At 37.3% G+C, this 24,699-nt stretch overlaps 1 protein-coding gene across 1 annotated transcript in view; it reads left to right on the top strand.

The window, feature by feature from the left end:
- The window catches only part of LOC145983555 (vitellogenin-1-like), a 221,953-nt gene that overhangs the window by 185,938 nt on the left and 11,316 nt on the right, over nt 1–24,699 (top strand). The window contains exons 12-19 of the mRNA XM_083116634.1: nt 5,879–6,039; nt 8,302–8,445; nt 9,902–10,063; nt 10,711–10,993; nt 11,779–11,942; nt 13,308–13,565; nt 16,287–16,700; nt 17,761–18,225. Of these exons, the coding sequence (XP_082972760.1) occupies nt 5,879–6,039; nt 8,302–8,445; nt 9,902–10,063; nt 10,711–10,993; nt 11,779–11,942; nt 13,308–13,565; nt 16,287–16,700; nt 17,761–18,225 (2,051 nt within the window). The remainder of the gene's footprint in view (nt 1–5,878; nt 6,040–8,301; nt 8,446–9,901; nt 10,064–10,710; nt 10,994–11,778; nt 11,943–13,307; nt 13,566–16,286; nt 16,701–17,760; nt 18,226–24,699) is intronic.

The raw sequence follows: 24,699 nt of genomic DNA, 5'->3' as shown, positions 1-24,699 counted from the left end.
TATATCTATTCTGTCCTGTGAGAAAGAGCTTGCAAAATCTTTGGATTTAAACAATGTTGTAGCTGCTTATCGTAGTTCCTTGCTGTAGTCTATGGGCCAGCCAAGATGTTGGTCTAATTTGGGGGTACTAATTTTCCTTTATACCACAGTTACATGGTTATGAATGGATGCCAAAAATCCATGATTGCCATCTCAAAGTGGTAGCTAATAGAAATGGCGGCCAATCCAAAATGGCGGATGTTGACATTTGAAAAAATGACTATATCTCTGAAACCAACGGCCCGATCTCAACCGACTTTTTTTTTCAATGAAAGCCTAATATATGCTCTATATTTAATGTTATCTTTAGTGTTTCGATAGAAGCAACCGTTAAGTAGTTAATCACGTATTAGTAAGAAATAATCACATTTTTTACAATTAGTTTTATATTTATCATTAATTTATTAATAATCTAGGCATCTGAGAAGAAAATGTTCCAAACAAACATTGTAGCGTAAACGCTTATCTTTAATTTGACATATTACATTTGTTGGGTTTCACCTTCGAATTTACATAAAACAAATGATTTATGTAGTGTGTGCATCGAATTCTTCCAGCAGCATGTGTCCTTAGTCCTATTTAATTACACGTATTGTAATTGGTATTGACTATTGAATAGTATATTATTGTTATATACATACAATCACATATAATAATAATCATAATAAGTGATATTATTATTATTATTATTATTATTAATAATAATAATAATAATAATAATAATAGTTGTTTTTGCTGTTCCAGTAATTTTGTTTAATTGTTACCGATGTTCATGGAAGAATGTTATTGATTGATTGAAATTAAAATTTTGTATGCGTCAGCACTTAGGCTATTTTCACCCGTCATATTATATGAGGCCAAGCACCTTACAATGTATAAAAATTCACCATGCGTGTTTCTAAAATCGTGTTACCCAGGGTAAAAACCGAGGCGGTACTGGAGCACTCAGCACATATATTCCTATGAGCAATACATAGGAGACCATGCATACAACCACACAAAGGTAGCCTCCCCGATGGCTTAGTGTAACGTCGTCGGCTTCTGATCAAGGGGACCAGGGTTCGATACCCTGTGGAGGCACAAAGTTGTTCGGATCCCACTTTAAACTGTAGATCCACTCCGGATTTTATTATCTGTGCATAAAATGTACTTAAAAAGAAAACCTCAACTCAAGCAACACTACAAAGGATTGTGCTGGCCGTAGGTTCAGACGCCAGAGCCTCGTTTGTCTCCAAGACTGCAATTGCTGAGGTGAATTACGTGGAAATGAGGTTAACATTTGGGAGTGTTCAGAAGAACATCATAGCATACGTGTATACTCGTTATTAGTTATTACAGCTGAAATGTCTGCTTTCAAGAAAGTAAAAATCTGTAAAAACATAAGACGGACCAGAGAAGTTATATTATATGTGGGGGAAATGAATTCACCAAAAGACGTAGATGGTTTTGTACACTGCTGCCGTGAGCAGAAATTTTGATTGAGAATAAAGATGCATGATTTATCGGCTAAAAAAATTCATCCCATGTGTCGAGCCAATTTGATTAATATAGTAAAGCATGGTAAAATTATACCTAGCAAAGTATTACGTAATTACATTTTAGCCGATATTAGTTAGCCCCCTGAGAATTTGACTCAGAAATTCGTAGCCCCATACTTATTTAGGCTGTCGCCGTCACTGCTCCTGGATCGGATGCCAGAGCAACACGTGACGGGTTTGTTTGAACTGAATGTGACGCCACACTAATATAGTCCATTGCGTTATGTGCAGTAACTCTTCTTCAAAGGAGTTTTTGAACCTGGCCAACGAGAGAACAAGAGTGTTTTGATTTATTCCCTGCGCTACGTTTTCTGCAACCGCAGTGTGACATTCCAATGTAAAACTTACTCGCAGACATTTTTAGAAGGCAACTTTTGATCGGTCATCCCTGGTCCAGGAATTGTAAATAAATTCAATCCCGGGCTGGGAAAGAAAATCAGTAAACGTAAATGAGTTCTAGACAGTGCATAACCTTTTCATATTTAAAGCATTTCAATTCGGTCCAGGAACCTTTTTTCCGGATGAATTTAAATGTTGTCCAGGCAGGAACCGTCTTTCCGGATGAATTTAAATTCGGCCCAGGCACCTTTTTTCCAGAAGAATTTCAATTCGGTCCAGGAACCTTTTTTCCAGCACTAATTTAAATACGGTCCAGGAACCTTTTTCAGGAACAATTACAATACGGTCCAGGAAACTTTTTTGAATGTAACAATACGGAACTTGGACCGAATTTAAATTGTGCGAGAAAAAAGGTTCTGGTCCTGTAGCGGAACCCAATAGAACCTATTAGAATTTATGGGTTTCTGGATCTTTAACAACCATGATTTGTAGTAGAAGAAATTCATGGTGAATGAAGCACACTGAAACTGTTTTAAAGTTTACTTCCACAACATATTAAACAATATAAATGCTCACATTATGTTTACAACATTTGCTTCTCATTAAATATACATACACTACAACAAGGCAAGAGAAAAAAGTAGCGCCTCTCCGATGGCGCAGTGGTAGCGTCGTCGCCTTGTAATCGAGGGGTTCCGGGGTCGATACCTGGTGGAGGCACAAGTGGTTCCGATCCCACTATAAACTGTAGGTCCAGTCCCGATTAGCCTTACTCTGCATAAAGTGGACTTAAAACACTAAATCAATCAAGAGGAAAAAGTGACGGGATTTACATTGTTTTGTTAAGTATTTCAGGTTGGGCATTTGCAAGCAATTTGAGCAATATTATTCTTCGAAATTGTATCAATTAAATGGCAAATTTCCATATTACACAAATATCGCTCGCAGGCAACATAAGATTTATTTGAATTACAAACACAATACAGAAAAAGAAAGCAGGAAATTGTTTATAAATTTGTGTTAAGTCTATACTCTGTCCCGGAAATCTGTGGAGCAAGGCAAAGAAGGGGAGACTGAGAGCTGGTGAAGCGAGGGAGTGCGCGCTTCTTCAAATGGCTGGTCACCGCATTCACTTCCTCTCTCACGAGTTCTTTTGGCAATCTCTCTCGAGTCACTACTTGCACGGAGACATGTTTTCGTTAGCACACTCCAGAGATACCTGGGATAGAGTATACTTGTATACTGATTTGGTTAATTTATCATTATCGCGTGGTGAAGTTCAGGTAACTTTAGAGTTGTATGTCAGAACTATTAAAAAGAGTTGAATGGCTTATTGCAGAAAGGGACCTGAGTCACTTTTGCACAATTCTAAGAAAAACAAGAAAAATCGTATAATATTGAGAGTGTAAGAAAGAAATGTGCTGTTGTTGGCTCAAATTTTTAGCATAATGAATAGTTAATTTTGCAACCCTCAATGCGCCCTCCTGCAGTATGCTGCTAGAGACAGAGGAGATGAAAAAGTTGTGACTCCGATACCTCAAAAATGTGACTCAGGTCCCTTTCTGCAATAAGCCATTCAGTTATTTAATGTATTTTCTAAAATATAAACTTAAACATTATTTCATTGCAATTGTTTTTATATATGTACATTAGGGTGGCCCATATTTTTCAACTTTTGAAATCTCTGCTTCCAACCCCTACTCTTGTTCCAATATATAAAAAAGTGAGCCTTGCAAAGTTTCAGCTCAAGTGAATTATTTTAAGGTGACCCTCAAAGGCATTAAAGTTTCAATATTTTACCAAAATAATAGTCAAACGTAATCGAGAGACAATTTTAAATACAACTGTTTTCTGCATACAGTTAGTTATGTACAAGAAAATGTAGCCAATATATTGAGCAAAGATTGAAACCAACAGAGAAATATATACTTTACAAAATAAAGTGTAAAATGGAAATAATAACAATTAAAGTAAACTAGATTTTACTGCTTCAATAGGCCACTTTTGGTAGCATCTGGGTATTTGTTTCTGTTTTCTAACCATCTGAACAATGTATTGCTCTCGTTTTTCATTCTTGGCCAGAATGTTCTGATATTCTTGAATTCGCTTCACTTCTCTCTCTGCCATGTCATAAACTACTACAATGTTTTTCAGTGTTTCCAACCCATGTTGGAAGCTGACATCATCATTTCAAGTAGATGGGCAGTTCAGTAGAAAATTTGTGTGGATTGAAAATCTTGAGATCATCTTCTTCGATCCAGCAGAAATAAAATCATAGAGGTGTTTTTCTATCCACCGGTTGAGGTCTTCTCTTCCAACAATGTACCGTTTAATTTGATTTTCTGCATCGTTGTCCTCTGTAGTCATCTTTGCAATAGCCATTTGTTGCTTAATGACTAGTGGAACTTAATCACCAAAGAATGCGAATGCCACCTTTTCTGGTGAGAGAGACCATAAATAGTTTGCAATTTTTTTCACGGCAGCACATCTAAATTCTGGACCTACTGCCTTATACTCGAATAATTTGAAAAATAATTTAATCTAGGTGAAGAGATTTCACAGCCAGCGGTGCTAGGAATCAAAATTGTAAATAGAATCTGATAAGATAAATGCATATTCACGGGATTACATCAATCTCTATTTTGTTTGGTTTGTTTTGTTTTGTTAAATTGATCTTGGAATAAATATATGTTATAGTTGTAAATAGCCTTTAACATACAGCAAGCATAGCTCAGAGCTCCAAATAAGCGAAATGAGACTCCTTTGGGGGACAAGCACGGAAGAATATCATAACCAATTCTAACAAGACATAACTCAACTGTTCTTGTAGACATTCCAGCATACTGACACGGATATCTTCGGTGACATGCTCTATCCCACTACCGTACTTTTTAGTGTCTATGCTCGATCTGATCTCCCTAAATATTTTAAGCAAGTTCACATCTGATCCAGAAGTTGCACCCATTACTGCATCAAAACTATTTATTATTTTTGTTCATTTTATAGTTATATATTTTTTTTTATTTCAATACTAATTCGAAAATGTTATGCCAACATAGAAGGTAGAGTAAATGAAGATCAAACATTTCTCAAGATTTGTACAGTAACCACCTATTTGACCAGTGTTGCTTGCAGTTGTATCAAAACAAAGCGTCTGCACTTTTTCTTCTATGCCCCATTTTCTACTGCATGGTAAATATCTACAGATTGATCTTCTGTAGATGTTGAAATTTCAGATATACCTAATAATTGTTCTTTGCCGTGAAAATTAACAATTACGGCTAATCTATCAACCTTTTATATGCAAGATAAAGCTGGAAGTAGCTTGCTAACCCAGTGTAACACCAAAGTGTTGGAATCTGCTGGTTGAATTTTCCCTTAATTTCTGCTTGTCTCTGTTCCTGAATTCTTTCCGTCGACATTGTACGTTGTATTTTCTGGGGGTTGTACGAGAACTCATTAAAATTTTAACAAATATACCTGTTGTAACTTGAAATCTGTGTCTGAAGTTAGAAAACTGCCTTATTCGCTCTAAAAGATTTCAATTGGACTGACTGAGAGTTATTGAGTGATGCTATCTACATAAAGGCCACGGAACTTTCTAGATAGTTCTAGAACCTTGTGAAAGATTCTATAACCTTCCAGAACCATTTTTATTGCAAATTAAATTATCTTTCAATGATATTCGGGCGGAATAAACATGATCAATAAGATAAAAACAGTTTAAATAGAAATATTGATTTAGTTCAAGTCTAAATTTTAGGGACTTTAATATTAACTGATTGAACTGAAATTTTATGTACAGTACATTTACATGGATTGAAACAAAGTTAAGGGTTGAGAAATTAAAAATATTTAAGTTCAGAAAATGACATATAATATATGTACATGTATACATTGTCACGCATACGCCTGTAGAATATTTTTCTAATTAGTATTGTTATATTTGCTAATGGTTCCAGGCCCAGAAGCATCTGCTATTGATATGGCTGTAATGTTTAATGGACATGAGGAGAAGTCTTTCGTTGCAACTGTTGCCTATGCTGACAGTAAAGTGGATGAGAAGAGCAACTTATTGGTATTTTTGGCTAAGAAAACCGAGCAGGGCTCAAGGTCACCTCAGGTGAGATCTGGAATTTTTAATATAATTCGAACAACTACAAAATAAACTGGTATTAGGAATACAAGCTTCACGATGTTAAAAACACGAATGAAGAAACAATGAGAAACTTATCTAACAAAGTGTTCGACAGACAACAGAGAGAACATTAAATACATTTCAGACTTATAGAAATATTGTGCCATTTCTTTGTGTTGTAAGAAGTACTGTAGTATATTTATATTATTTTATAATTAATTCTTTTTATTGTCACGTCTTTGTTGTAGAAAAGAAAAATCAGTTTTAGAGCATATTGCAAAATGTTATACTTTGTGTTTCTCCTCAGCCAGTAGCTGGATTAGTCTTTCATGTTTAAGAGTAATTTTATTCGTCAGGCCCGTCATGATATTCAATGTGTCGTGAACAAAAATTGTCCCAGTCACGTTTTTTACGAACGTGCAAACCACACTTGCTCAAGACGAAGCTAGCATAGCGTTCGCCAAACGCCTGGACCGGAATTGATTTTTTTAACAACAATAAAATCTCTTCCTAGTATTGTATAGTATTCCTAGTATTCCTAGTATAGAATCGACTTGAATCGAACTTTCAATTGTATCAGTTTCGGGACCGAAAGAACACTTAAAATTATCCAGCTGGAAGCGAATCAACTTTTGTAGTGCAAGAAACTCAGTTATTATGTGTAGGTGCTAATAGTATGGTCTAGGAATTAATTCGTGCGGTTGTTACGCACACATTTAAGCTGTAGTTCAAACACAAAATACATAAATACCTTAAGAAAAATATTGTCCATCTCGAGCTACCACTTTCGCCCATCTGTCAGGCAAGTTACGGATTCCGTGGCGAAAGAAGTCCTCATCCTTTGAAGCGATCCAGTCAGAGACCCATTTTTCGATATCTTCTGAAGAAGTGAACCGCTGTCCAATCAAATCGTTATTCATGCAATCGAACAAGTAGTAGTCCGAAGGAGCAACGTATGGTGAATACGGCGGGTGGGGTAAAACTTCCCATGCGACATTTTCTAAATAGGTTTTGACCGGTTTTGCGACATGTGGGCGAGCGTTATCATGTTGAAAAATAAGTTTATCATGTCTGTTCTCCCATTCTGGTCGTTTCTTGGCCAGAGCTTGCTTCAAACGCATTAATTGTCGTCGATAACGTTCTCCATTAATAGTTTCACCCGGTTGCAGCAGCTCATAGTACACCACACCTTTCATATCCCACCATATGCACAGCATAACCTTTGCACAGTGAATATCTCGTTTCGGTTGTGATGGATCTGGTTCACCTGGCTTCACCCAGGCCTTTTTTCGTTTCGGGTTCTCGTAATGGATCCACTTCTCATCGCCAGTAACAATGCGATGCAAAAACCCCTTTCTTTTCTGTCTTTGAAGCAGCAATTCGCAAATGGTTTTTCGTCTTTCAACGTCTCTGTCTTTCAATTCATGGGGAACCCAATGTGACATCTTTTGAATCATTCCCATGGCTTTGAGGCGTTTGGAAACTGTTGTTTGATCAACGCCTAATGCTTCTGCAAGTTCTTCCTGCGTTCTTCACGAATCCTGATCGAGCAATGCTCTCAATTCTTCGTCTTCTAATTTTTTTGGCTGTCCAGGTCGATCTTGGTCTTCCAGGCCGAAATCACCAGTTCTAAACCGTGCAAACCACTTCTGACACGTTCGCTCAGCTACCGCATGGTCACCAATCACCATACACTTCCACCAAAATACGATGACTTTCGGTAGCACTTTTCTGCATGTTAAAGTAATGAAGCAGAACACCCCGCAAAAACACTTAATCTGGCACGAACTGCGCCATGTTCAGTTGACTACAAAATGCTGTTGTTGACGCGTCAATCAACTGCCCTATACTACGAACGATGCGCGCTGACAGGAGTTTTCAACGCATGTGTGGATACACGGAACTGTGGAACGATACGCTCGTTACGCCATCTCTTGTCCAGGCGCACGAATTAATTCCTAGACCATAATATTATTGTTGATGGCACGATAAGCAAATATTCGAATGTTTATTGATCAACTTATGGTTAATCGCGAATATGGTGATGAGAGATAATATGATGAAATTTATGAAGGGACATTCACAAACAACACCCATGCCCAGGCCGGGATTCGAACCCTGGCGTCGAAGGGCGCTGTGATAACCACTTCGCCACAGAGGTCGGCAATAGATCGAATGTAAATTCAATTTAACCTATTGTTAATCAATGGAAAGTGAATTTGTACATTTTGCTTTATTTTTGCACAGGTTTGCTTGTCTGCACAAACGAATATTCCTTCTGAGCCTCTTCTCTGGAGAGAAGTGTTCGCAGTTGCCAACAGTCGATCATCACTGAAGGCTAACTTAAGATTTGGAGAAAGCTGCGAGTCAGGAGCACATGTAAAGATAAATGTAAGTAGCATCAATTGATTTGTATGTAAAATTCTATCAATTATCTGTGAGATAAATGTTTATTGATACTTGACGTAATGCCCTGTAAAAAATACTAAGTCAGTCACAGAGTTCATTGTAATACGATGAGAATATACACCTAAAATCATGTGAAACACATTTTCCATTAAAGCGGTGTATTTAGCTTACTTCTATTCTTTCAAATGATAATGTATTACAGTACATATCTTTGTCTAGGGTTACAAATTTTGTGTTTAGTTTTCTTTTATCCTTTTGCAAATTACATTTAGTACTGGCCTATGTGCAATTGCCCTTTTAGTTACGTTTTCATTTTTTTAAAAAAAATGGAGAACCCTCAGAGATACCCACCTCCAACCGCATACTTTCGTGGGCATACTCTTTTGCCCTGGTGCCTTTAATTCAATCAGGACGTAATTTCCTCTGAAGTGGTTTCCAATTATTCTGTTCTCTGTGTGTATCATTCTCTCGAGATTAGTATCTTTTATTTACAGTTTCGTAATTGATTGGTGAACACTTGCAAAGCTACGGTTATGTACTGTTAACAAAAGCCTGAGTTATTGCATGCAGAAACATGCATAGTTACATTCAGTTTCAAATATGATTAATGGATTATTACAATAATTAATATTAGAGTATTAATGTTCTCTACATATCTGAGTAAACTTAGCTACGGTTACAGTTGCTTTCATAGGTTACTGGGGTGTGGTGAATAACAAACAGTCAGCAGATATACTGTGCATAGAAACAGGATGAAAGGAGAAGAAAAAGGAAAAGGATATCAGAAATTGCACTAAATTACAAAATGAACATTAGTACAAATAGATTAAACATTAATTGAGATATTATTACTAAATTATATTCTTAAATCTCTAGAGCTTAGATCAATCACCACTAATGCATTAAGGTAACGTCCATTTTGGTTTTAACACTAGTAATCGGCTGTAAGGATTGGTATATTACATGAATAATCGAAAGTAGAGTAAAGTTCATGCAAGGCTTACCCTGGAATCCAGTTCGAGTGCAAGGGGCACTTACAGGACACCAGCACCTACGTATGATACACAGGATGTGAAACCCTGTAAAAAAAGAAACAAAAAACATCAATAGGACCTTAATGCATCGTCATTTGAAGACTATGGTGCCCTCATTATAGAGAGCCCACTTAGAAACGAGTAATTTAATATTTGCAGCCTCGTTCAACATTTAACGTTCCTATTCTATAAAGATCCACTTCGTATCAGGCAAATGAAAAATATCTTGTGAACATCTTTTTCCGTAAAGACTTGAAACTCAGGTGTTATGGACTGAAATGTTGCTCATACCTAAAAGAGTGTATGGTGAGAACATTTGGAAACAAATGTTTCATTGTAATTATTATGCGATAAAATGTTACGATAAATTTTATATAAAAAACAATGTTTCTCTTTATTTCAAGGCTAATTACAAACAAGCGCAAGCAGGCAATGTAAATCCTCGCCAGTCGCCGAAGTATGAAGAATGCAGGGAGCAACAGCAACAAGGCACCTTACCATCACCGTCGTGTCAATACGTTCTACCATTAGCTAAAACTGGTGAATTCGACATCCAATATAATGAAGTACGTTCATAAAGATTCCTGTTGAATTTCAAATGTGTACTGAGTATCGTAGGGCTTATTGTTAGAAATGTCAATTTTGTGTACAATTATAATTCAGGACTGAATCTCTAGTTAGTTCCTCAAATGAATTTGATTGCATTTGCTTGAGCATTCGTTCGAATAATCGACAAAATGGAATGTTCTAGCCAATAATAGCATTCATGCATACAAATAGATTGATACCAAACTTTACAAAGCTTTTACAGTAAAATTTTATTTTAATTAAAAATGCAAAACAGAAAATATATTAGATTTCACAACAAACAGTCAAGTTCAATAATGTACAGCAAACACACATTATATACATATGTGTGTGTGTTTGTAAGATTCAATTCCAAATTATTCACCAGTGACAGCAATGTAATGTAATGGCCAGTAGCAAATAATGTATTAAAAAATAGGTATAGGGATTGATCAACATATGGGAAATCATCATCTTTCTGAAATAATGTTGTTAATATATAGCTATGTGCGCTGTTCTTACCTACACAAGATTTTTCAATGAATTTCAAGAGGTTTCGTTGTGGCAGTTTTGTCAATTAATTCTGAATTTTTGCAGTTTTAGCGATAGAATACTAATTGAAGATGAAACATTTTCTTTTATGTAGCTTCCCAGCTCCGTACTAAACTACACGCACAAGGCATTTGAATTTGTTTCCTACTTGGCATTCCCCTCTATGGAAAAGGAAGTTCAGAATATCAATAATCCCGACGGCCAGATCAGAGGCACAGTAAAGATTTCACCATACTGGAAAGATATTGCCGTTTTATTGAAATCGCCAAAAATGAACAGTCAATTTTTATGGAGCGATACAAGCCCAGCTTCTCAGTCCGAGACCACCAGCGAAAATGAACCGACTGTGTTGGATAAATTGGTCATGGAGTTTGCACGTAAGTAGTAGAAGAGGAAGAAGTAAAGTTGGCTTAAATTAATTAAGATAATCATCCATACTTAAAATACTTGCTGTTTGCTTAGTAGACATTTCTTTCCCTCAGAGAAAAAATTGTATTCTAACATGACTTCATTATTTCAAATGCAATGCAGACAAAATGGATACGTTGTTTGTATCTTGAATCATATTTTTAGAACTAATATGGAAATGGAGGAAAGGTTGGTTGATTGATTTGATTTATTTTACTTCGCCTTTGGTGCCACTTTTGGCTAATTTTCGTAAATAGGAATGATATGATGAAATTGATGAATGGACACTCATAAACATTCATGTCCAGGCCGTGATTCGAACCCGGGACCTCTGGCGTTGTAGCGCGATTTTCTAACCACGCTGCCACGGGAGCCGGAGGAAATAGAGAAATGGAAAACACGTAATTTACATATTATTATTATTACTTACAGATATGAGATTTTCAACAAAAGTTCCAGGCTATCTGGAACTTTTTATCTGTGCATTCACAATGAAGTCTATTTCGAAATGTAACATTATATTGAGAACATAAAGTAATGTTAGTTTCGTTTAAGGAATGTGTTAATTCTCTCATGAATTTAATATTCCAGTAACAATTGTAATGATTTCATCATCGATTGTGTTTCTCTCTTCGTCTTTCGAACTCTATTTTTTATTTTTGTTCCTTTATGTATTTTTAATTTTGCAAAATGTTCCTTCTGAATGTTAAATACTCTGTTAAAATGATTTCACTTTGAATTTCTCTTATTTAAGCCGAATGCACGATAGATCCAAGGAGTGGAAAAGTGATTACTTTCGATAATAAGGAATACAAAGCCAATTTGGGCACCTGCTGGCACCTGCTGATGCACAGTGACAAGGGCTACTATGCCGAGGAGATTGCTGTTCTAGGAAAGAATGAAGGCAGAAGTCAAAAGGTACGATCTCAAAGGGAAGGAAAATATCATGTCATTCAGCCCTCAATATGCGGAGACATATTATTTTCCCATGTGGCTACGTAGATATTTGTTCTGACATGATGCTTGTTGGGCATGATATCCTCAGACCATCGAACAGGAAATAAATACAGGGTGACCGAAAAGTCCCTTTACACTGAATTTCAATCATGTGCTTACGTAGACAGCTTGCCTCCTATGAATCCCAAACGTCCGTATGGGTTCCATTGTTCGTAGCATAATCTTATGCACCTCCATGTTGGATTGTTCATCCGCAACGGCATATGTAGGGTGACATTTTGAAACGCTTCAGAAACTGCGTATTCCAGCTGCTCGTTGTCGGAGTATCAGCGTTTCCGCACCTCTTCTTTGAAAAGACCCCACAGCGCATTGTCAGGTGCGCTGATATCAGGGTTTCTTGCAGGCCAAGGCAATGGAGCTAGACGGTATCTTGACCCTCATCCGATCCAGTGATTTGCAAAAATTTCGTCAATTTCGAAAATTTGTTGAAGCCATACGGTGTTGGCAATTCCATTTGCCGCCAATTGTGGAAGCAACCACTCAGATAACTGCGCTAATTAACAGAGACATCCAGAAAACAAGTACCAAGCAGGTGTTCCGCCGTCATCCCTGCCCAAACATGAGGCAGATTGTGCTCGATTTCCTAAAAAATAAAGGGTTTTCTTTCGCCCAGAAAATGACATTGCTGTTGCGTTAGCTGCGATAAATCATTCATGATGTCCATCATTGTTTTCCAGTGATTAGGCGTCCGTGGACACACACACAAAGGCTATTCCACAGTAAAAGAAGCATTTGTGTCTGCCATCACGACACGGACGGAATATTAGCGTATCTTTTTTTTCACAAAGGGCAGCAGCTAGTCGCACCTCGAACAGGCCAGTTTAATATTCGTGGCATATGTATTAGTACAACAAGGTAAGGTGCAGTGTAAAGGGACTTTCGGGCCACACCGTATTTGGGATAATACAAATAAAGATAATGAACATTTTAAATCTACACTCTGTCCCGGGAATCTCTCGAGCAAGTCATCAAAAACAAGTCCTGTACGCAAGTAGAACTCGAGAGGGCTCAACCAATGAACGCGTGAGAGAGGAAGTGAGCAGCGCGCACTGCTTTGTTCCGTCCACTCGCTTTCTCGCCTTCTTTATCGTTATTTGCGGCATTGCTCTACATATTCCAGGGACGGAGTTTATGTTACAGCTATTTTTGACAAATATTGAATAGTTTCTGCTTACAAAATTAATGTGTCGACATGAACTACTTCGAGGTAGCACCTTTAAAAATGCACTTCATAAAATTAATTGCAGTGTTTTAACAATTTCCCAGGCAGTAAGAGTTTATGTAGCAAAGCATACTATTGTTGAATTGAAGCCTAAGCAATCAGAGCAGTCAACCAGCGAATCCAACGTCAACGTATTCGTTAATGGTCAGCAAATCCACGTCTCCAGTCAAAAGGTGTACTCTAAGAGAAGGAATGGTGAGAAATGGATCAAGGCATACGCCACCCCCGAAGGAGCTGTGGTTGTGCAACTGCAACAACAGATGTTGGAAGTTATTTCTAACGGACAACTCGTGAAGATTAGGGTGAGTTACAACTTTCCATGTCTGTACAAGTAAAGCCTTGTAAATATGCAGTCAATTTTCTTTTTTGTTGAATATATGACAACTTAGTGACATTACGCACCAAATTTGTTGACCATAGATGCTTCTAATAACATATTTAAAAAAACAACTGATATGCCATTGAATTGCAACATATTTAAACGTAGCAACATTCCTAATGTGTAAAGTTTTAGTGTATATATTCAACAATATCATATAAGGTATCAGTGCTTAGTCGAAGACTAGCACTATCTCACTGTACAGCAGTGCTGAAGATAAGAAGGAAAGCGGTCCAGGGCGGGGGGGGGGGAGATTTTTTTTGGAGTGATTACATCGAAATCTCATCATTAATAAAACAACAAAATTAAGCACCGGACATAAACTATTTAAGGGTTATTGTAAAAAAAATAGCAGCCTATAATATGCAACACATGATATGAAAAATTACGCCTGCGAATATAAGATAATTTGTAATTGACTTCTTACCTTAAATCATTTACTTGAACATCACTCCATTCTCCTCTTGATTGAATTTCTCGGTTACGTTTTCACAAAATGTTTCCTCAGGTGAGTTTCTTTTTAAATGCTGAATAATGTTTTTCTCAATTGACATAACAGCAAAATTGCTCAACCGGGCTTGTTTTCTTATGGCTCTGAGATATATCTTCATCCTCTATAGAGCAGAGGAACTTTTTTCAACAGTTGCAGTTGTAGATGAAAATGTCAAAATTAATTCTGCTAGTTACTGCTAAACACTGTATCAAAATTTTTGAGCTTCGTTCAATTGTAATCACATTCTCTGTAGCCCTCTAAGTAGTTCAAAGGGCGTGTAAAGAGGTCACTAGTGTGGACGTTCTTACGGGCTGATGTGCGGAACAATGCGATTTCCCAACACTTTCGCTTTTGGCACTTACAACGTTTACCACTTTTAGTCCTCAAATACTTTGCTGAATATGATGAGAAGAAATCTAGTGTCGAATTTATACTTGACCAGTCACAAAGTGTATCTTGTACTGATGAAAATAACTTGATAAGGTACCCTCTCTATTCCTTATCATGTCTATTCCACCTTCTTTGTGCCACTCTTCTTTTTCTTTTCCATACAGTTTTTTAGAGCACTTGTGCCGAACGTAGAATGTGAAAAATGGAGAAAATCCTGACAAAGTGCTGAAAAAGCATCTACGTTCTGTTATACTATTTCTAGATTTTGGCAATAGCAAGTTTAACAACCTGCGACGATAGCAATGAATACACATTACTGAGGGATGATTATTCTTTACAAACACATGAAGTTCAGATACATGACCACCATATCAGTTGCTCCATCGAATGTTTGCACTACAAACAATTGAAACCATCTACAAGCTTGGTTAGTAAGAAGCGTTAAGGAGAGTAAAAATTCCCTAGCTGTGTTAATCTCTGTCATCAAATAGGTCGCCGGTCATGAAGTGCTTCGCTTGAGTAAGATTTCATGCTGAAGTTGTGAAGTTTAACACTGCATTGGTAACGCGGATCACTATTGCGATCCATAGAATATTATTGTTTTTACTAATTATTTTTCAAAATTTCTCTGGTTTTATAGCGAGAATGTCCTTCTTGAAGTATTCTGGTTAAGTTATTTCACTCAACACATTTGGCAGGAAATTCAAAATCTAGTGCATTAAATTTGGATGAGATGAAACTAAACAAAAATACATATCTTAGAATTTGCTTTTGTTATTTTCTTTCCCCAAAAAATTACAAACAGGTTTTTGGTGGTTTAAACACACCAACTGCTTATATTTATAACATATTCTAGAAACAAGTACTTACTATGTATCCGAAAACACTCCCATGAATGGTCGCGTGGATTACTATTGTACTCTATTTAAATATGAGCTCTAATAACAAGTCAACGATTGATGAATTTGAAATAACGTCTGCACGAACATAGTCCCTGGACTGTTCCAAGAGGACAGACTGGCAGCCAAGATCAAAAGTCTTGTCAAATTACAGTAGCACGTGAAAATATACGAGTTGATCACTATTGGCATCCGCGCGACCACTTCAGTATTAAACTAAAGACGCTCATAAGCTAACTTTATTTTCTGCCGTCGTTATGTGAGACTGAAGCATCGCTCACATTTCCTAATCGATTATTTCCTGTACTTGGACTAGCCTTCGTACACAGCCTAGCTAGCTTAGAATATAAACGCCTGAAAGATATGCATACTCAAATGTATAAATATTCAATGCGTCACTAATAGTGACAAATAATTACGTGGAACATGCACAACAATTCTAATATTCTGCGATTTCTTGCGTCATAATAATTATATAATATTTAATATGCCAAGTAATTCGTATTGTAAAATATTAATCTCATACTTGCCAGATTTCAAGAAGAGCTTCGAACATGAAACAATAAATATATTGTTCAAAATACGATTAGATTGGAAGATCTAAAACATTATTATAAAAGTCCAAATAATAAGAAATTGAAATTTTCTTCATTTTCATTTAAATTCGTACAAAAGCATACATTATAGTTAACAAATACAAACCAGCACTTGATACGTTTACACACATTTTATAGGTCAAGTGCAATTTCCCCATACATAATTTCTCTTAAGAAAAAATAACATTAATATGTGATTTCTCCACAGAACAAATATATTTATGGAATAAAGTTTTATTTAGTACATCTTGGATCATTTTTTTCAGCCAAGCAACAATTATAGAGGCAATGTTTTGGGTCTTTGCGGAACATTTGATGATGAACCATCAACCGATTTCACCAATCCGGAAGAATGTATAGAGAGAAACCCACAGGAATTAGTAGATTCCTACGTGATTCCAGACGGAGTTTGCTCAAGAGGTCCCCAAAATAATCAACGCAGCAACGAAAGATGCATTAAAAGAGAAACTATCTACACCAGTGCTAGGGCACTATATCAATCTGGCTCTTACGATTTTACACCTGGTGTTAGATCTTCCCAGTCTTCTCGGTTGTCCTCGGATAAATGTTCTAGGCACCAGGTTCAAGTAATAGAGCAGGGAGATGAAGTATGTTTCTCAAAGGAAATTATTCCTGTGTGCAGATCAGATTGCCAACCTACAGAGACTACTCAAAGACAGGTAAGGATAATAGTTTCTATTCTATATTTCTTACATTGAGGGTTATAATATATTATTGTGTGGATCAATTAACATTATAACATTTGGTATGATCGGGCAACACGGTTTGCTCTACAGTGAGTGCATTGCAAAATTATTGTTTAAATATAATGCCTCAAACAAATGTTTCAAAGAGATTTAACAAATCTCTTAAAAAGCTGTCATTACAAATACCCGAAACTGCAAGGGAGAAACTTTTAACCAGGTATTATGTGGAACTCGAAATATCTATAATGATAATAATAAAGACAGTAACATTTCAAAATATGAAATATTTTGCTACAGGAAAGTTGCCATGCTGAGCTCCATAGAACTATGTAATAAGATTTCAAGCTGAAAAAAATACATAAAATTGATTTGATTGTTTCTAGTAGATATATATTTATCACTTGCAGGGTTGCATTTCTTTCCTATCAACGACAATTCGTTCTTTTAGGATACAAGCAATCGTGAATTGGTATAAGCATCATTTAAGCATCAGTTTCAATAATCTCTTGAAAAAGGATATTCGTGAAGTGGTATAGCTAACTCACGTAACATTATGCATATTGTACTTATACTGGGTGAGTCTTTTAAAAGAGGCCCCGTGGAAAATGTGCTGCTTGCATGTAGGCAACCCTGGTACACCGAAGAGAAGAGCGGGGTAGAGAACAGTCCAGGATATCGGTGCCAAGTAGTTTCGACAACATGACATAGAGGGGGATTGAAAAGAAAGTGTCTTTGGACGCACTTTTGGCCTATTCAGCACGGATCCGGTTTCCCGCCATTTTGCATTACTGATTTGGTTGGGGCCTTCGCTGGAACTCCATTCACCGCGAACTCCGTCGTAAACTAATCTGCACACTCTTTCCAAGAACCGAGGCGTGCATAAGTCTCGACAACAAAGATACGCTGCTGCACCGTTAACACCATGCTGACCCACGGAACCACACTCACAACTTTCCTCGCCGCTCAACTAAACTCAACTGACCTGCACGCTGCCTGCCTCAAGGTCACCTTTGGACACTTTCTTCCCCCAAAGGTGGGCGACGCAGCGCAGCTAATGATACGCAGTCCACGAAAATCATCTCGGCGTTTGGCACAACAGTTGCAGGTGACCCAGTCAACCGCTATGCGGATCCTGAAGCAGGACTTGAACTTGCACGCATTCAAAGTTACTGTGATGCATCAGGTGCGGGATGTGGACAAGGCAGGTCGCGTGCAGTTTTGTGAGTGGTTTCTGTCCAATATTGCTCCGGAGGTGTTGCAGGATGATTACTTGTTCATTTCCGATGAAGCATGGTTCCATCTGTCAGGCTACATAAACTCCCAGAACACGCGACAATGGTCAGGTGACAATCCACACATGTTCATGGAGGTTCCACTGCACGCCCAGAAACTCGGTGTCTGGTGTGCCGTGTCTTCACGCCGCATCATCCCCGTGTTCTTCCATGAGACTGTGAATATTCGGTTGCACATTGTTAGAATGAAAGAAACGTTATTTGTGGTGAGTTTTTATATGAATATGAGAAGGATCAGGGGAAAAAACAGGCAAGTCAGCTTTCGTCTAAATCTATAACAAAGAACTTTAATTGCAAAACATTACTGAACATGTAAATGAAAAGGTACAAAAAACATTTGCCTTGATGAATGGAGGAGTCAAACGTGTTATAAAGTCCAGTACAGCATGCATATGACAGGAAATGAATGACACCACTACTTCGCTTATAACAGAAAATAGACATGACTCTTCACATACATATTGACTTTCTATATACATTTATAAATATAAAATTAAATTTTTCATAGATCGATTTCCACTGTATCGAGAAGGGAAATGTCGCTGCTCAGATGGTGAGGAAAGCCAGCAAAGGTGTAAATCAAAACCTCAGTCACAAATCAACCAGCGTGACTCGTCAAGTTTCATATCCAGTACAATGTGAGGCAATACAGAATTGAATGCAAGGAATGAATTAATTTTGCTTATGTTGACAATTCGAAATGTGTGTCATTTTAAGCATCTCCTTGTGAAGAATATAATGTAAATTAATATTTATGTAATAAATGATTCTTTTAAATTATCCTACGTATTTCACTTAAATTACATTACTTCCCTGAAATATTAGGTCAATCAAAAAGTAAATGCAATCATTTTTTTTTATTTTTCACAGCAACAATAGAAAAGTTACAATGATATCATTTTCCAACATAGTCCCCCTGCACTTCAATACACTTGGTCCAACGTTCCACAAGCTTTCCAATACTTGTTCGACCGCTTTTGAACATTTCAATCCACTGGTAAACACTTCGCAGCGGTAAAACATTGTCACCGTATCGTAACGCAACTCCCATGCTGCGTTTGGGATCGAACCAAGAATCTCTAGATTGAATTGGGTGATGTAGTTATTTCTCATTCATCTCTCAGATGGTTATCACTCGCTTGGCCTAAATGTGATAAATGCAAGAGGTTACCTTTTAAAGGAACGGCGATAGAAATTAACTTAGATTAGATATGGATTTTATACTCTCCATGACTGAACCGATATGGATTGGTTAAGAAAAGGATATTACTTGCCTTACAAATATATGAAGATTGTTCCTACACTTGTCCTCTCAACTATCACTGTCTGACCTCCCTGTCAGGCATCGAATCTATTACACACCATCGTCCAATAATCGTTCTCCACTTTGCTTTTCTCTCACAATCCGCAGACCTTACTCTCTCTCCTATTCTCGCCAACTGATCACACCTCCTGAGTCACTCCCCTAACGTTTGCCTAATTGCTTATTCTGCATTCCTTTCTCTGCTACCTGCTATGCTAAGACTTTATACCTCTTACCCAATACCTTGGGTACGATACGGTATTGTGCTGAAAGTCTTCTATGGATTTCAGCTCCTGGTACACCTACAGACCACAAAAAACGGATTACAGAAAGCTGTTCTTCTGTGGTGCACACGGAGAGTGGCGCAGCCATGTTTGCTTGGCAACACTGCAGAGCGAACTGAAGTGATGACGCTGTAACCTGCCACAGGCGAAGACAACGATACTATCTATCGGTTTACGAGCGCAGAAAGCTGTACAGCCAACCTACGGAAGAAAAGAAAAACATTGCATTTACTTTTTGACTAACCTAATAATTTCACATTTATCCAGCTAGTATTTAATTGGCAGATATTGACAGACAAGATCACCTTCCAAGATCGTGCGTACTTTCTGTAGTTTCACGTATGTTTCCTAAACCATGTGATCAATGAATATTCAGAATATTCTACACTTGCTGATAAGATGCAGCATACGAATCAGGAGACCCAGGACATTCAGGGCACATGAGGTTTAGAAAGTGCACGTAGCTGTGCTTTAGGAATTTCTGGCTACCATTTAATATTGGGGTTGCTCTAGCAGATCAATCAACCCTACGCACGAGAGTTGTAGTGCCCTGTTCAAATAATCGTCCAATGCGGTGCTTGGCTCACATTTCCGTTCGAGTAGGCGCGACTTGGGTAAATCTGCATTGTCTCATTTGGCTTGCATAGTCTTTCTGTACCAGCTGTGGTTAGTATACGACAGAGACCCAAACCACGATTTTATTTTCGGAAGGGGGGGGGGGGCAAGTAAGAGGATCAACGTCAAAATAATAATAATAATAAAATGACATTATTATTAGTAGTAGTAGTATCACAGACGTTACTATCCTCGTCAATTTCGAATTAAGAGGTCAGAAGTGGCTGCTAAAGAATTTGTGTTGAAACGAACGACTTGAAATATTTTTACAATTGCACATTATCTAATAATGGAAAACAAGCATAAAAACTGTATTTTTCAAAGACAGAAAATGCTTCATCAAGAATATAATTCTTCTTGTACAACCAACAGCAGATTCAGCAGGAGGAAATGCAATTGTCTGACGGAAAAAAAGTTGGCAATGCTGCGCACACCGAGGAAATCTTGATAAGGCGCTCGAGGAGCGTCGACCAAACTTTCCTGAAACGGTCGACTCCAGTACCGAAGGTCAAGCTACATGTCGATGGGCAACTTTCGGGAGCATGTTGTTTGTCTTCACAATTCTCTCCAAATGCCTGTTTGAAGATGAATCTTTTGGTCATATTTTTTTTTTCAAATGTAGGTCTGACATTGTGGTCATTTTGAAATTATTTTATTTGTTTTTGTTTCGCTTTGCATTTACGTCACTTTTATAACTAATGATCTCAACTATGAGGACGGATGATACTTAGATTAAATTGAAGAAGGGACAATCAAAAAGGAATCGAACGCGGAATCTAAAGTATAGAGGTTTGCGAAGACCGTCAACAACTCTCATCTACGATCTGGTTTTTAATTATTTTTAATTGCTATGGAGTATTTTTTGTTCGGTTCATGCTTAATAGTTGCTTTCGGGCACTTAATTTATAAGTGGCATTATATCTACAATTCGTTCGGCTGGGACAAATTAAAGTTTTATTTGGGACGAGGGACAGTTCTCGTTCATATCACAGAAACAACCATGATCTATATTCGAAATGTAACGTGCTAAGAAAGTACTTTCGGAAATCGGTTGGACTTGGCAATTCTGATATGCAAGGTGCATTTTTCTCTACTCAGATTCATTATGCCCAAATTTTATCCTGATGGATAAACTCGCAACAACGCAAAATAGTTTTGATTTACGCGAATTCATTATAACAAATCTATAATGGACCTGCATTTTTAAATGCAAAATCTGAGAGACGAGATTTTTAAATCACACGAAATGAAAATGCAATATGCATTCAATACACTAAAATGCTGACAAGAGCACGATTTATTACATAGTAACTCACGTAACGTTTCCATCCTCTAACAAGGTTCCATTCAGACTAATATTCACAAGGCTTAATAGGGTTATCATTCGCTACAAAGCAATAGCTATAAACATTAGTTAAACCTGATATAAAAATTCACTATAAAATGGAGTGGTAGAAAGTGGAGCAGGTAAACAAAATGTAAGGAAGAGGTGTGTTAAGTGTAAGTTTCTATGTGAAATTGTCAACCAACGTGACTGAGTGGTTAGCACTAAACGTTTCGACTGGCCTGGACATTGGTGTTCTTTTTCAATGTCCTTTTTTCATATTTTCGGTCATATTTATCGTCGGGATTACCCAAACGTGGCAGAAAAGAGACGCTAAAAAATCTATGTGAAAATTAAAAGTTACTGTAAGAGCTGAAAGGTGAATTATATTTGATGTTTTATAGAAGTTCTTTTAAGATGTCTAACCTGTATCCAAGTTGTACGAAGGATTGAAGATTGAATCTAGCCAGCCCCCATGGCGGTGTGGTTAGCACATTTCGCTACATCCTGGGTTCGAATCCCGGCCTATCATGGATGTTTGTGAGTGTCAATTCATCAATTTCATCATATCATCACTCATTCCCATCTTCGCAAATTAGCCAAAAGTGGCACAAGAAGCGAAGTAAAATAAAGCAAATCAATCCATCAAACATTCAATCTAGGGTCACACAAATATAGCGACTAAGTGACCTAGAGAAATGCAAAGAAAAGAAAGCACTTAATCGTTGGGAGAAACAAGGAATATCAAGGCTGCAAATTTCTGCAAATCTAAGAATTTCAACCCTAAAATAATAATTCTCATGATGTAAGCCAGTGGGATATGAGGTGCTTTTTGTATTGATGCTTTTCGAAATCGTTTTCGTCGCAAGGAATGTTACCATTCTGATATAACAGAATATTTCGATAAGTTTTTAATCAGTTTGGGTTTTTGTTTGAAGTCCATGCACATATAGGCTAATAGGAACTGCGCCTACAGTTATATATATACATTTCCTTTTCACAGATCGATTTCCACTATACCGAGAAGGGCAATGTCGCTGCTCAGATGGTGAGGATAGCCAGCAAAGGTGTATATAAAAACTTCAGTCACAAGTCAACCAACTTGACTCCTCAAGTATCTTACCCAGTACAATGTGAGGCAATACAGAATTGCATGCAAGGAATGATTAATTTTGCTTATGTTGACAATTCGTAATGTGTATCATTTTAAGCATCTCCTTGTGAAGAATATTGAAGATTGAATCTAGTCAGCTCCCGTGGCGTGCTGGTTAGCACATTGCGCTACATCCTGGGTTCGAATACCGGCCTGGGCATGGATGTTTGTGAGTGTCCATTCATCAATTTCATCATATAATCACTCATCCCCATCTTCAAAAATTTGCCGAAAGTGGCACAAAAAGCGAAGTAATAAGAAGCAAATCAATCAATCCATCAAACATGCAATCTAGGCTCACACAAATAGAGCGACTGAGTGACCTAGAGCTGCAAATTTCTGCAAATGTAAGCATTTCAACCCTAAAATAATAATTCTCATGTGACAAATAGTATCGTGTTGTAAGCCAGTGGGATATGAGTTGCTTTGCGTATTCATGCTTTTCGAAACCATTTTCGTCGCGAGGAATGTTACCTTTCCGATATAACAGTAACTGTGCGTAACTGTGCTTTAGGAATTTCTGGCTACCATTTAATTTTGGGGTTGCTCTAGCAGATCAATCTACCCTACGCACGAGAGTTGTAGTGCCTTGCCTACAATACGGTGCTTCGCTTACATTTCCGTTCGAGTAAGCGCGACTTTGGTAAATCTGCATTGTCTCATTTGGCTTGCATAGTCTTTCTGTACCAGCTGTGATTAGTATTCGACAGAGGCGCAAACACGATATTTTTCGAGCGGAGGGCAAGTACCAGGATAAAAGTGAAAATAATAATAATAATAATAATAATAATAATAATAATAATAATAATAATAATAAAATGACATTATTATTAATAGTAGTAGTAGTATCACGCACGATATTATCCTTTTAAATTATGAACTAAGTGTGGTAGAAGTCAGCGCTAAAGCATTTGTGTTGCAACAAACGATTTGAAATATTTTTTTCAACACTCTCAGTTGCGCATTATCTTATAATGGGGAACAAGCATAAAAGCTGTATTTTGCAAAGACAGAAAATGCATCATGAAGAATATAATTATTTTTGTACAACCAACAGCAGATTAAGCCGGAGGAAATGCAATTGTCTGACGGAAAATAAGTTGGAAATGCAGCGCACACCGAAGCATTCTTGATAAGGCGCTCGAGGAGACCAAACTTCCCTGAATTCCTCGACTGCAGTACCAAAGGTCATGCTACATCTCGATGGGGAACTTTCGGGAGCACGTTGTTTGTCTACACAATTCTCTCCAAATGCCTGTTTTAAGATGAATCCCATGCTCTTATTTTATTTTTCAAATGTAGGTCTGACATTTTAGTCATTTTCAAATAATTATTATTTGCTCTTGTTTCGCTTGGCATTTATGTCGATTTTATAACATATCATCGCAACTATGAGGATGGATGATACTTAGATTAAATTGATGAAGGGGCACTCAAAAAGGACATAAGACTCCAAACCGGAACCTAAAGTGCAGAGGTTTGGGAAGATCGTCAATAACTCTCGGCCACGAACTGGCTAATAATTATTTTTCATTGCTCAGGAGTATTTTTTGTTCTGTTCATGCCTAACAGCTGCTTTTGGGCACATAAGTGGCATTAGATCTACAATTCGTTCGGCGTTGACAATTCAAGTTGTTTTTTTTGGTACGACGGGCAGATCTCGTTCATATCACCGAAACACTAATGATCTATATTCGAAATGTGACCTGCAAAAACACTACTTTCGGATATCGGTTGGACATGGCATTTTTGATATGCAAGTTGAATTTTCCTCTAATTAGAATGATTATGTCCAAATTTTATCCTGATGGATAATCTCGCAACAATGCAAAATGGTTTTGATTTACGGGAATTCACCAAAACTAATGTATACTGGACCTACATTTTTTAAATGCAAAATCTGAGTGACGGGATTTGTGAATCACCCGAAATGAAAATGCAATATGCATTCAATACACTAGAAATGATGACCAGAGGAGGCTTCATTACATAGTAACACAC

This window comes from Lepisma saccharinum, chromosome 2 (assembly GCF_977018435.1).
Source record: "Lepisma saccharinum chromosome 2, izLepSacc3.1, whole genome shotgun sequence".
In the NCBI taxonomy this organism is placed as follows: Eukaryota; Metazoa; Arthropoda; class Insecta; order Zygentoma; family Lepismatidae; genus Lepisma; species Lepisma saccharinum.
Note: the sequence above shows the minus strand (reverse complement) of the source record. Positions and strands in the feature narration are given on the sequence as shown.